The 15,119-nt window shown below is 33.5% G+C and overlaps 1 protein-coding gene across 1 annotated transcript; it reads right to left on the minus strand.

The window, feature by feature from the left end:
• Positions 1-1,001: 1,001 nt before the first annotated feature.
• On the minus strand, positions 1,002-9,884 carry LOC133193144 (multiple epidermal growth factor-like domains protein 10). The gene is made up of 8 exons (XM_061329112.1): positions 9,851-9,884; positions 5,663-5,821; positions 3,729-3,850; positions 2,933-3,089; positions 2,676-2,813; positions 2,269-2,403; positions 1,872-2,009; positions 1,002-1,150 (listed from the first exon to the last, which is right to left on the minus strand). The coding sequence occupies exons 1-8, from the start codon at positions 9,882-9,884 to the stop codon at positions 1,002-1,004; spliced, it is 1,032 nt and encodes a 343-aa protein (XP_061185096.1).
• Between the last annotated feature and the right edge of the window lie 5,235 nt (positions 9,885-15,119).

The raw sequence follows: 15,119 nt of genomic DNA on the forward strand, positions 1-15,119 counted from the left end.
ATGGCTGCTACATCGGAGTTGACAATCTGGTCCGTACCAACCATCTTTACACGCTGAAATATGAACATTGACTCTCTGTGAAATTTCATTTTACTACAATTTTTCAATTGATAAATTGTTCTGTACTAAGTTTATGAATGTCAAAAAAAAAAACAAGATATGAAACAGTAATATGAGTATATAGTTAATGGTCAGAATTCACAGTGAAATTGATTGCTTATTTAATGGATTAGAGAGTTGTCTTACTTTTGTTGCAAAATCGAGACGTCCATCCTGTCTTGCAACCTTTGATACAAGAACCGTTTCCTTTGTCACAGATATTACCCAGATAACAGTTCGCACTACATCCATACCAACAATTATCTCCATATGTCCCAATGTCGCATTCTGAAAATACATTTCGTGTCAATGTTTCGCTTTTTCAAATCAAATTACAGACTAAATATAAAATATAACATAAAGTTATCATTATCTCTCTCTCTTTCTCTCTCTGATTGATTCGGGTTAAGATTTTTAAAACCATAAATGCAATTTTGACTTCTTCAGTGAAAAGTACCTTCATCACATTTTCCAGGTGGTTTCCAACCAGGTGTACAGTTTCCAGGACAGCGTCCGGTCACGTGATGACAATTTTGATCATCTCTGCATTTTCCACAGACACTAGAGCAGTTAGCACCGTGCATCCCTGGTTTACATGCTAATCGAGTAGGAATATGTATAAGTATTCATACGAATACACGATCTATTTACTTAAAAAATTTCAAACTTTATTTACAAAGAAATAGCCTTGTGACACATTGTGACACTTTAAATCATTGACTTTTAAGTTTGAAAATGTTGGTCAAATCCAATTTATGCCCTATCAAATAAGATTCCTGGGATAATTATATAATACAAAAGTATTTGTTACAAACTACTATTTTCATGCTCGAGTGATAAGCAGTAAATTTTCCATTAATTTATTTTTAGAATTGTAATACATGTAGTACTCAAATTCGCTTTTATAATTTACCTTCTTTACAAAGTAAGCCTTTCCAACCGGGGGTGCAGCTGATGCACCCTCCATAAAAAGGATTACATATTTCTCCATTCAAGCAGTTACTGCTGCATCTTTCCAGGCAATTCTTGCCATATTCTCCATGACTACAAGCTGCATAAAAAAATAAATTTTTATTCCAAACTGTGCTTAGAACGAAGTTGAAAAATGTAATAATAAAATACAGATTTAACACTCAAATTGATTGAAATCCTACTACATTCAAAGACAATTGAAATCAAACTGCCAAGAATTAATTGCATAAATGTATGAGGGTACAAAACGTCTATATAGTTGCTGGAACTATAACTAAAATTTTGAAAGGAAAATGCAATCCAGGCAATATGACATCAGATAACATACAATTATCTGAGTTTGCTCACTTTCAATCCCCTATTCCACTATTTAAGATAAATTTTGTGTATTCAACTATTTAAAGCAATTACAAGAAATTACAATATAATTACATCACATTACGTTGTATGTGTCAAAATAACACTTATTTTTTTATATTCTGACGTTCTAAACGAGATTACTTGACACCATTGATAAAGTTTAACAGAATTTTTAGCCCTACCTGGAGGAGTATATTACATTTATCTCAATTTAACTTAAGAACCCAAATATTCTTTGTTACAGATGATTGTATTTCACAAACAAAAGCGTGGATACATGCCACATCCACAAGACAAACCAAGCAATTCCTCGCCTGACTTTCAGAAACTAACTAATTTGATAATGCTTGAACAATGATAAAAGTCGATGACAGTTTATAGACAATATACGGTGCTTGCAAACTGTGGGAGTATTATTCAAAACTTTAATTTTTACTTACGTGTTTTGCATATTTGACCTTTGTATCCTTCCGCGCACCCTCCCTCACAAAAACCAGACACGTGATCACACAATTTACCCCTCACACAATGACCACAGTCATTGCTACAATTATTTCCATATTTCCCACCAGTGCACACTATATTTCAGAAAGAAATACATTTCAATTCCTTCAATAAACAATTTTATTTTATATAGATAATACTATATGTATCAAACACTTGACTTGAAGCATACGGTACCTTCTAAAACAAATCATCTAACAATGACCAATTTAATCATTAATTAGGTACATGAAATAATAAGAAATGCGTTTTTCGCCTTCAAATTGCAAAACTACAGGCAGTCTTTATATATTAGTCCAGTCTGATAATAAACACTATTATTTCTCTACTTACTTTTATTACATTGTAATCCAATGTAGCCAGGCGCACAACCAAGAAAACACTCCCCTGTAGTGCTCTCACATGTTACGTTATTACAGAACTCACTACAGCGTGTGGTACAGTTAAGACCAAAGAAACCATCATTGCCTTTTAAGTAATTAATGAGGTGTCATTAAATGGAAAAGAAACCATCATTTATCATCTCTGAAACTATCATAATCACCAAAAATCTGAATTAAAAAGGAAGAATTTTTTTCTGAAGGAGATCGAAAGGTAAATACTGGTTTACTTTTTTTCTTTTAAATTCAATCAAACGTTAATGTGGTTATACAAAATTTAAGGGTTTGATATATTATTCAAATAAAATGTTACATGTATATTATACAAACAATTAACAAGTTGATTTACTCTGTACTTACATTTCTCACAACGCTGTCCCTGCCTTCCCTTTATGCATTCTTGACAATATCCGGTTTCTATATGACAGTTACGTTCCAAACAGTTGTCTGGGCATTGTTTATCACAGTTTTTCCCGTATACATTATTTTTGCTACAACCTAGAAATCATACGATTGCACTACAAAATGTGAGGTCTTCAACATTTAATTTCAAGGTTAGGGGAAACAAACCTACAAGGCTATTATTAAAATGTTAAATATCGAAAGTAAAAAAATACCCAACACTTGAACTTCACAAAGATCTGCTATTGTTGTAGTTGGTCGTGATCCCTGTGGAACAACCACTCCATTCCCACGTTCATTGTAGTAGGTAATGTATCTTCCATGTTTTCTACAAACATGCTCAGACAGAAGTGGGGGTAGTTTATCACCATTCTTGTAACACAAAAATCCACTTTTAATCCCAGTTGTATTTGACACATAAAGTGAGAAACCTGCATGGCTTTCAATGCGATTCGCAACTTTCGGAGGAAAACAAAAGAAGCATGAGAGTAAACAAAAAAAAAACAAAACAAAAAAAACCTAAACAAAAGTCAAACTAGAATTGATAATGTAAGCGTATATATTAGGATGTAGTGAGAAAGAAGCAGGCTCTGTTAAAACCATTAAAGCACTAAAAGGCAAGTTTCAATATATAAATTCATAATATATTGGTTGCATTAAGAATTAATGTTTATAATTGTTTCTTTGCTAAACTCCCTTTGAGAATTTTTCAGTAATTTTAAAACGCCACCTCTTGCCGGTGGAGGGCTGAAAATTTGGACTTGGTACTTATTGCCTTTGAGCAGAGGTATCTTTTTCGTGACAGTACGTACTATGACAAGGAATCTCGGTTTATACGGTCTTATTTCCAAGGACTCTCCACGTCCCGCAGTGAGATTAGAACTCCTTACTCCGCGACTCTAGAGCAAAATTTAATGTTCTAACCACTGTGCCACACGGGCGACTTACAATTTAATTTAATGGCATTGAAAGTAATGAATCTTCCAAAATATCGCACTTATATAGTGACACCGCATCTGCTATCATCACAACATCAGGGGTTCTGAATCCACTCGTGGTCATGGGATCCCTGACTGACTTCATTTCCTTTTTTATGACACTGAACCTTTCATTCTCAGGCGAATTTTCATAAACTGCTAATAAAAGTAAAACATAAAGTAAAGAGTTTATTGACACTTCAATGCACATGTTACAGTGGAAAGATTAGAAAAGCAATCAGGATTTGGAATTTCCTCGTCAAGTCTTCGATGCAGTCAGCCCGTCAAAATCAAACGAAGTTTGTCAGGGGTCCATGACCACGAGTGGACTAAAGACCCCTAAAATTGTGAGTACTGGCATCTGCATTCTAGCGCATTATTACTTTGAATTGAGTTGAAGTCTACATTTCCCCCTATGTACTGGTAGGTGAATCATGGCACGACGCCAGGATCGAATCAACCCCAGACTCCTGGTTGCAAAGCAAAAGTGCTAACCACAAAGTAAACATTATATGTTGAGTTTTTTTTTCAAAAAAGATAGGACAAAACAATATGCCACTAAGAATGCTGCATAAAGAAGGCGAGGCCTACAGGTAATTTACACTGGAAATGTTAACTGTGATATCACAGAAGAATAACAATTCCTCATAAGAACAGAAAATTATAGAATTTGATATTTTTATCTGCATAAGGGTATTAAACTTCATCAACTCTTACCACTGCATTTTTTTTTTGCTATTAAAAAACCACACAGCAAGTTGTAAACGAGTAGATGATGGCAAGGCACCTGTCGACATGACGTCACCATTTAAAAATTTGACGCATTTAATGTGCAGGAGTGGTGGATCAGGTGATTTTTTCACAGCAAAAAGCATCTTGTTGTTTTATAGTATATAAATTAAAGATGTTTATTAGACCATTTAAGACCAATGCATAACCTTTGTTTAATGCCATTTTTTCATTATCGAAAGAGTGCATTGAATTTACTGTATTCTATCGTGTTTTTTGTACATGGATGGCACATATAATATCGAGATACCCCCTGTAAATAGTCCTTTCGCATGGAAATACACTAGAAAGATCTTGAACATTTTTTTGAATGTCGATAAAGAGTATCTTCCTTAGCCTGTGAAGTGAATATTGAATATTGAAATTTGTTTATGACCCTCATGCGGTAGACATCATTTGCATTTATTAAGCTTCTGTCAAATCAAGTTGAAATCATTAAAGAGTGGGATTATACTATGTTATTATACCCCCCGCTTGAAAAGTGGGAGGGTATATAGTGATCGGGGTGTCCGTCTGTCTGTCTGTCCGTCCGCCCGTCCGTCCGTCTGTTACGCTTTGGGGTACCCATCTCTTATCGGCAACTCCTCTTATACCACTGAATGAAATTTAATGAAACTTTCACAGAGTCTTTGTTACTTAGTGCCATTGGGCACCTCCTATTTCACTTTTTTATCGTGCACATATTTCGGGTTTCCAATAGCAAAAAATGGACACTGCCATTCTTTCTATAATATTGAAGGGTACTCATCTCTTATCCGCAACTCATCCTATACCACTAAATAAAATTTAATGATACTTTCACAGATTCTTTAATACATAATGCCATTGTGCACATCCTATTTTACTTTTTGATCTGACGCTTATTTCGGGTTTCCGAGAGCAAAACATGGACTTTGCCATTATAATCATATGGAAGGCGGAGGGTATCATTTAGAGAACTCAGTGCTCACAGTACCTCTAGTTTCCATTAGTAATAAATTTATGTGATATTAGGATAGCTTTACAAAATAAATTATTTTAAAAAGAAGTCTATTCCTTCGCTTCTATATTCCGTTGATTTCTTCATAGTATGCCTAAACATCGCTGTGTGATTGTTCAACTTCTTCAGAACCTCTGGAACATAAAAACAACACCTCTTTCCCTTGTAACTTTCTCTTAATAAAATAAATTTATACCAACCATACTGATCACTGTCGTTGCGATAGAAGACTTTAATACTGTATATATTATGAATAGCTTGGAGATCCACCCTCCACCAAACCACGGGTTTGAAGGCCGTCCTGGCACAGCTATTCCCGGATGCTCTCTGATCAATGTTACCATCAACGGCCAAAATCGCTGATAAATTCAAAATCGAGTTAAACGTGGAATTTTGAACTGCTGGTTTGTTAAGTGCAAGGTTTTCTGTAAACAAGTTTCGGCAATTTAAATTTTTTTTTGTTTTTTGAATTTTTTGATTGTTTTGTTTAATATTACATTTGGAACACAACTTGTGCGTATTTTCTAATGACATTCATTTTTGGAAGACAGTCGATTTTTCTAGTACCGATTTTTTTTTTTTAAATCGCATATGTGGTAAGATTTTTTTTTTTATTTTTGTTTTAGATATTTATATCTAAAACTATTTTGAGGGTAGCTTCACTGATACTATTGCATAAAGAACTTGCAAAAAATATAATAGGAAGTAAGTCGACAATCAACGAAGGAATCAGCTGGAGTCTCAAAATATTCATTAGACAAAGCGCTAAAATAGGAAAACAACATTTCCTGTTAACATTGATTCACAATCTCCTTTGACGAAGTATTGAAAAAAGTACATTTACATTCATTTCTTTTGTGTGTGTGTAGGAGGGGGGGGGGGGGTATGTGTGTGTGTGTTCCAACAAGGTTAAATAATGGTAAAACTGATCCAAAAATGTCATTATTTTAAAGGTGCTTAGACACAGATTTGAACTTAATATTTTCTCAAATTTTCTGTATAATATCACGAATTATATATTGCTATAGCATTTCACGCGAAAATATAATTAAAAACTTATTTTATCTGGAAATTATTGGAACTACGAGTGGGTTTTGCTTTCGAACATTTCTACTCTGAATTTTCTGGGTTATAGTTTTAATATTTTTCATTAATACACAACAAAATTCTTAAGTATTAAGAATAAAATCAAAGTTTGTGAAAGCGCAAGGATGTGTCAATCCAACGCGTCCAGAAATTCGAAGTTTTAATAACTTCAAGATGAAATAAGATTTGTATTATATTTTAGTATGAAATGCTATAGCAACATACAAGTCATGAAATTATACAGAAAATTTGAGAAAATATTAACTTCAAATCTGTGTCCAAGCACCTTTAAATGAAAAAAATAAATCAAATAAATAAATTAATCAAATAAAATGTCGTCAATAAAGACATTCACATCCGCTTAGCTTGAATATTGTTCGTTATCTCAATATATTTCATCATAAGATATCAATTATGGGAGATGTGTGACCCTTCCACATGCACCTGTGTAATAAAAAAGGTACTGTGAAAAAAAACACTAATTTTAATGGGAAGGGGTAATTTTTATTGTTTTCGAAGTGTGAAGAGACGAACAATTCATGACCACCACGAAAAAAAAATCATATTCATAAATTTTTAGTACTTCCCCAACCAAGAAATATCCCCCTTCCCCAATCTATTTCTTCTTCAAACCTCAAAAATTTGACACCACGAAAATATGTCATTTCAGAGCACAAAGATATATATTTTAAAGGAACATAAGTATTTTAAGGGGGCATTTCAGCGATGCTTTAAAATTTCCATGCTCAATATTTTTTAATGGGTAAATATGCTTAAGTACAAAATGATTTTACGATCTTGTATCAAACATATACAAGACCAATAATAAGGCGGAAATAATAAAAATTAATAATATCAAACCAGGAAATTATTGGCAATTTTTGTATCTGGTATTAAACATGGAGGGGGGGGGGTATTTTTGTCTTTCGTTGATGAAATACTTTGATGCATAATTCTCGACAAATAGTTGAAACAATACTAAGGAGTTCTATGGCCTTTTAAAACATGTACAATTAAGAAATCGAATTGCACCCAACACACACATCACCTTCTTCCGATATTTAAGTAAAAGATATGACCTTGTTGGAAAGTACATTTACATATTTCCCTGATCATCGATTTTTCATCTTAAACTTAATTCGTTTACCTTGCACATTTTAAAATCCTTGACTTTGTTCATAAGAAAAAGTCATTTTTTAACTTTTGTTAATCTAATGGAAAATAATTAGTGTATAGATATAACTGATTAATATGAAAGAAATATAGAAAAAATTTGATCAAGGGACATATAGTGTATATCAAAATGTTTATATTTACCATATCCTTGAATCCCGGTTAACAGCAAGATAAGATTGAAAACAGACGCTATATATTCCATGCCAAATATTTTGGAGGAAACTCAGTTTTATCTAAAACGGAGTTTTCTATTCACTTATACAATAATACTAATAAGTTCCTGTCGACAAATAAAGCTTTTCACAAATACGCAAGATATAATCAGGTTATTGTTTAAAATGACCAAAGAAGTAAAATAATGGATAACTAGAGCGAGCTCGTTGCAAAGCAACGAATAGGTCTTCCGTTGGAGCTGCGGAAGGAAGAAGTGACCTTGAGTCAAGGTCATGCAACATTCTAAAGTTATACATGTAAGCAATCTTGTAAGGGGAAGCAACTTACAATATTTCGCTAGGAAAAACTGTAAAGGAATGTACGTGACCTTGAACATTCCAAATGACCAAATGACAAGCCATGTCACACTCGTCATAAAACCCAATCTGTGTGTTACCGACTTGAAAAGTTCACAGTGACACGCCATGTTCTTTTAGTCCATACAAACAGTCAAAACATCTTATCCTTAGTGACCTTGAACTTGAGTCAAGGCCATGTCACACTCTGCATGATACCAGCAATGTTTCACTAGTACAAATACGGTAGCGAAATTACAGTTTCTCTGTCAGTGACCTTGACTCGACCAAATGACCTTGCATCAAGACCATAACACACACTGGTTAAGAGCAATCCCAGTCTGAGTTTCTGAATGGATAAGTTCAGCCATGTTTTTTCAGACCATACAGCGAGTCGGAATAATTTGTTAGGTTCAACACAATGATTTAAAAATTCATTGAGAATGTTTTATGCTCAGTTTGGATAAGTAGTAAAACGTGGAGATCGGTCCTTTGGATGAGACCGTATAAGGTCTCGTGTCGGGGTAAGTGCTAGCATGAGTGATCTCATGCTATAAATTGTGGCAGTAAATACAAAATTTACAACATGACATGTAAATTTTGTATTTACTGACAACAGGTAAGTTCAAAATTTACAACATGACAGATCCATAGCACTTGATTCTACCTCTGATTTCAAAAGATTTGCGCTGTTCCTAATTTGTATATATTGTTTGAATGGTCTTTTAAGCTTGAATGTTGCACAGGTGCTTGTGGACAGGAACCCCCCCCCCCCCAATATACACCCAATACACACCCCGGGGTCCAAGAATATTTTTATTCGTCTTTTTCCATAAATTAATCTTTTAGTACACATTTACAATGTATTCCATATGAAAAATCAAAAATTACCGTAGAATTAACGTTTTATTCAAAAATCATACCCGCGGTATTATGAAATAGAGAAGGTAAGTCACTTCCATTTATTTTGTTAACACTGGACCTCTCTTAGATATCGGGCCTAAAATATCATATCCTCGGAGGTCCATGAGTTGTTACCCTAATTTGATCGGGACTGTTTGGAAATAAATTTGAAATGCTGTTTCATTTCGTAAATCATACCTTAATTAAACATGTTCTTTTCTTTGCAGTAAACTGGTCAAATAAAAAAAAAATCACGCCTTATTGATTGTTTTCATCTCGTTTAAGTTACCGATGTTTACCCGGCGACATTTTGAAAAGCAGGTCCTAGGGTCAGCGGAAATTGAAGTAAAAAGGCCAAGAGAATGAATATATGCGTTTTTCATTTTTCAACTGAAAGTTAACTGTGTGTCAACATTTTTTAAAGACAAATTATTACAATCTTTACAATGAATTAATTTTTTTCAGTTTAACAGTTAAAAACTTATATAGCTAAGTTGAATTTAACACTGTCAAATTCAATAAACAGCAGCAACACTAGTAATATGTTACTCTGCATTACAATGTGGGCAAAAGAATTGATCATTCCTTCGCACAACACGTATTGGAGAACAATAAATCTATGTATCAAATAAAGAGAGTGTAGTATCCACATTTAGATTATTCTCTTTCACTCTTTTCCACAAAGAAAAAGTACATTTTTCGTTAACATTTCACCTGTGGAATGCTGATCATTTTCTCCGATTTCCATCCCTTATTGCTCAAAGGCCGTTAGTACCATGTACATTATAAAATGTATAAATTTTCAGCCATTCACCATTTATATCCTATCAAAATTTTAATTCCATCTATTTTGTTAACATTAAATTCTGGAAATATAGTCAAAAATCAGGAATGAAAATAATAAATGTTAAAAGTGAAATTTATTAATTGTCGAAAGTGCAATGCAAAATTCCGGAAATCAAATGCAAAAACCGAAAATGGTAACTCCCCTCACCCAAAGAAACTATTAGTAAACACTTCGACGCTCAATTGACCACTCCAATGAACACATTAAATCGTTACATTTTTTAAGTTTTAAAATAAAATAAAAGACCTTAAAAAGTTTATAAAATAGGAAAGCTTAGTCACAGATATTAATCGTTGCAGACCTTGTTTTTCATTCATTTGACGATTCGCGAATAACAAATGTCGCGTATGAGTATTGGTTTACATTAAAATAGGTTGTGGATATCTCTCGGAATTCAACACGAGCCCTCACCTATATGTATACGTACCTGAACAAACCAACCGATTGACATTTTCGGCTCTAAAGAAAAACATTGTATTCTTTAAAGGGGGGGGGGGGGTACGTATCGTAATGAGAGGAAATTTGATCACCTGTCAGTCCATTAAACATGAAAGATTATTTTGGAATATTTGTATACAACTGCGTGGCTTTCTTAGAACCAAATTAGTATTTGTTAGATAAATTAAATAATTATTTAAATTAGATGTTTAAGATTTGTGACATATTTGTAAGAACCACTTTATTTACCAAACAAAGTTTCACCCTTATATGCACGCCGTGATATATTTGATAGGCTGTTTAATTACTATTCGGATATATTGCCATTCAAAGGACCAACACATTTTTTTTTTAATTTGGATAAAAAGTCCGACAATTTTCAACCACGTTTGCTATAATTTTACCGAATCGGATCTTTTTTCCGTATAGTCGAAATGCATGGACGCAGGATAAAAAACCGTATGCTGATCAATCAAAATATCATTGCGATTGTGTATTTAATTTATGGAGATATGTTTTTTTCTGTTTTTCCTTATCTGTGAATTACCCGTTTGCTTTGTACACAAGCATGTATATTCTGAAAGCTCAGGATGTATTTACTTTGGGCGCTCTTCCATGTAAAACTGCATGTACTTACAAGCATGTATCCGTAAAATCGTGTATTGGGATATTCTGTTTATTCGACGAAATAAAAGAAATGCATAAGTATATCATTCTGTACAATACAATTGTAAGTTTGGTAGCAAATAATGCAAACTCAGAAGTGATTAATTTAATTTTCGATTTTCCCGAGAATTGAAAACGTCACCTCCACTTACAATTATTATGCATGTGTACATGCAGTTTAAAACATGAGACAGAAAAATAAATTGTTGCAAATTAACCTAGTGGTTAAGTCGGCAATTAAAATGCATAAAACTTAAAATGAATAAATACACAGGCGGATAAGATAATGATAAAAATAAGCGTGAGATAGAGTGAAATTAAATAATATTTAAGATTTGAAATGATTTCAAACACATGTACAATTTTCCATTAATCGCTATGAGTACACATTGCATTAAATTTTTAACACCGATATGACCGCGGCTCGCTAATCTCTGCGGCCACGTGTGAACGACGAGTGGGTTACAAATTTTGAAGTTAAACACAGAGACAGAGCGGAATATAAACTGTCTGCTGTAAGAAGGCGTGAATTATTGTTTGTTTAAAAGTATTATTTTACGTATATAGTTTATTTAATATTAAATGAAAAATTAAATGAAGAAACAAGAGACTGATAGTAAAAATTATACTTTACACAAGTATCACTAAATACAATTCTTTGCCGTAGCACCCTTTCAATTACAATTGAAATAGAATACTATAACACGGGATAGAGAAATATTTTTTTTTAATCGTATTGTTGTGTCAACAGTGACCAGGTCGATGAAAGCGATTAAAATTCGTAAAGATTAAATCAAAGACGAGATTAAGTTATCTTAAAGATTCGATATAAATAAAAAAAACATAATGTTTCATTAATCGTTGTTTCTACACAATGGATTTGTCTTCTCAGATGTTTGTTTTGTTTACATGGCTTATGACCGCAGGTGCCTGGTGACCTCGGCAACGTGGGATCGCGGGTTGTGTTACATAACCATAACATCGAGGTGAACATGGAGAACGTAAACTGGTAAAATGCGTACAGTTAATGTTCATTAATTATTCGATGCTTAAAGTTTAATATAAGTAATATCAAACTTTAAGCATCGAATAATTAATAGATACATTTAATTCCTTCCTTTATTTGAAGACGTGTTCCCTTTAAATCTAAATTAAAAAAGAAAAGAAAGTTGTAAAAAATAATTTATGAGTGAACCACAGAACACGTTTAAAACCTTATTTAGAAGAAAATTAGCATAAAATACAGTAGGGTATATAATTTATTGCAAGTTTGTTAAAGTTATACACATGAAGAGTTCTGATTTACTTGCCGATTGAAAACGCTTACCTGTTTACGGGACCTGCTTTTTACCTACATATTACGACATATTACGCAATACTCGAACAAAACAACATTTGTATGAGATTAATAAGGTGTTAAAGAACAACTTTAATTCCGAAAGCCATATCGAAATATTTACCGTTTCTGAGTTATAAAGCGAAAACTTTCAAGGGCTCTAGATCCCTAATTATAGGGACCAGTCCCTTTTAAATGATATCAAAGGAAAGCTCTTGCTATTATGCACAACTTTTATTCTACATGTTTTAACAAAATATTTTTAGTTTTAAAGATATAAAGGAAAATATGTCAAAATTTTTGCTCTTTTCCGCGTTCTAACTTTTGACCCCTCTCTAGCGCCATTTTTAATGCAAAAATCAAAAAACAAAAGCCGATGTGCACAACTTCAATGCTTCTTCTTTTCAATTTCAAAGGGTTTTGTGCTCCAATTATTACAGTTTCAGAGCCTTTGTCTGGAAACCAGAGGCATAAAAATTTCAATCAAAGGGGAATAACTCGTGAACAGAAGGTAATTTCCGAATTGTATTACAATATTCTGAGAGTGTTTAGTAAAGTCTAAAAGCTCTGAAAATTTGAACAAAATCTGTTCAGAAATGAGGAAGATATGAAGCTTCAAAGTTGGCGTCTAGGAAAAAAAAAAAAGAATAATAAGAACTAGAGCAGAGCTCGTTGCAAAGCAACGAGTAGGTCTTCCGTTGGAGCTGCGAACAGGAAGAAGTGACCTTGAGTCAAGGTCATGCCACATTCTAAGGTTATAAGCAATCTTGTAAGGGGTATCAACTTGCAATGTCTCACTAGTAGAAAGACAGTTGAGGAATGTTGTTTCTCCGTTGATGACCTTGAACTCGTTCAAATGACCTTGCATCAAACCATGACACACTCTGGTTATAAGAAAACCCCATCTATGTGTAACCGACTCGACAAGTTAACACATGTTCTTTCAGACCATTCATCCAGTCAAAACATTCTTTCCTTAGTGACCCTAAATTTAATCAACATGGCCGTAGGAACCGAGGGGGGCGTGCCCCCCAATAATTTTGCCGATATATAGATTACAATAGTAGACATAGATACTATAGCTTGTGCCACCTCAATAAAAACGTCTGATAACCTTCTTTTTTTTTTCTTTTTTTTTTTTTTTGCTTGTCAAGGAATTTTTGGTAGTTGGTGACCTTTTTTTTTTTTTGCTTGTCAGGAAATTTATGGTAGTAGTGCCCCTCAACTGTCAACTGAAAATGTATGGCTGTGCCCCCCCCCAAAAAAAAAAAAACTGAATTTGCTTCCTATGAGCCTGATCAAGGCAATGATACACTCTGTATGATATCAGCGATACCCTTTTGTGTGTTTCGGACTTGACAAGTTCACAGTTTGCATTTATTGCATGATAGTGAGGGAGCCATGAAGATTTCTTCACCCATAAAAAATCATATTCCGCGAAGGCAACATGAAGATTTCTTCGCCCATGAAAAATCATACTCCCCGAAGGCAACGCCCGAGGGAAATATGATTTTTCATTTGCGAAGAAATCTTTATGTCTCTATTATGCAATAAATTGTTTATAATACCGAATTAACCAAAATGCAGGAATTACAAAGGAGATCCAATGAATAAAGCAAACATGCATTTGATGAGAACGATATGAAAGAGATGTAAGTTACAGGTACACCAAAAGCCTCGTTTCATTAAAAAAAAATTCCTACGTGACAAGTTTGTGTGATCACACCAGTAACATTCAAACACCATTACATTTTTACACATTTAAATCGACACAATCAATCAACGATAATATGTTGACGGTGCGACCGTTGGGCGAGTGCATTGTTCACTTAATTTTAAGATCCGCCTCTTCAAACAGCACGAGACATTTGGAACGTCTAGACTGTGACGTCTCATGACGTATGTTAGCTGTACTTCCATAAACGAATTTTGAAAAGTGCAAACATTTTAACAAAGAACGTTTAATCTACTATCTGTATGCAATTCCATTAATTAAGGTGATTTTTTGGGGTGAATTTTTAGTTGTTGTTACCGCGCGAACGAAGTTAGCAGCGTCGCTATAAACAATCTAACTCCTCACTCGTTTAATTGTGACGTCACAATCGTGAAACACGACGTTTTGTTGCAGGGCAAACATGATGGACACGTGACTTTCTCGGCCAATCAAATTCTATTTTACTACACTGTAAAAATCGTGTTTAGATGTTGAACACTTTTCTTAACACATTTGTGAAACACAGTTTTTCACATGTTCTAAATCTAAACATGTTTCCCACTTCAACATGTTATTTAAAGTGCTTAGAGTCTAAACGTGTTAGAAGTCCATGTGTTTAGGAATTAAACACCTAAACCCTTTCTTCATGTTCTAGTTTTAAACATGTTTAGATTCTAAACACAAAAGAGGTATCCTTGCTCTGCATGAGAATATATACTGTTGCATTCATTATTTGTCCAAAAATCCTGAAAATTCATGTAAATGTCATCCTTGTTCATTACTGTATATACATGTCATCCCAGAAGCATTACAGTTACAAAAAAAATCAATAAGAATATACTTCATTAATCTAATTTATTAATCAAACTAATCTATTGATATCAAATCCATGCATCACTCAAAAACATGTTATTCTAATACTAAAGAAGTACTTGAATATGTATATTATGTCTTTGAAAAGAAATTATACTTAAATGAGGAA

The sequence above is a fragment of the Saccostrea echinata genome, unplaced genomic scaffold (assembly GCF_033153115.1).
Source record: "Saccostrea echinata isolate AGI-Se365-2 ecotype Australia unplaced genomic scaffold, CSIRO_AGI_Sech_v1 ptg000027l, whole genome shotgun sequence".
NCBI lineage: Eukaryota > Metazoa > Mollusca > Bivalvia > Ostreida > Ostreidae > Saccostrea > Saccostrea echinata.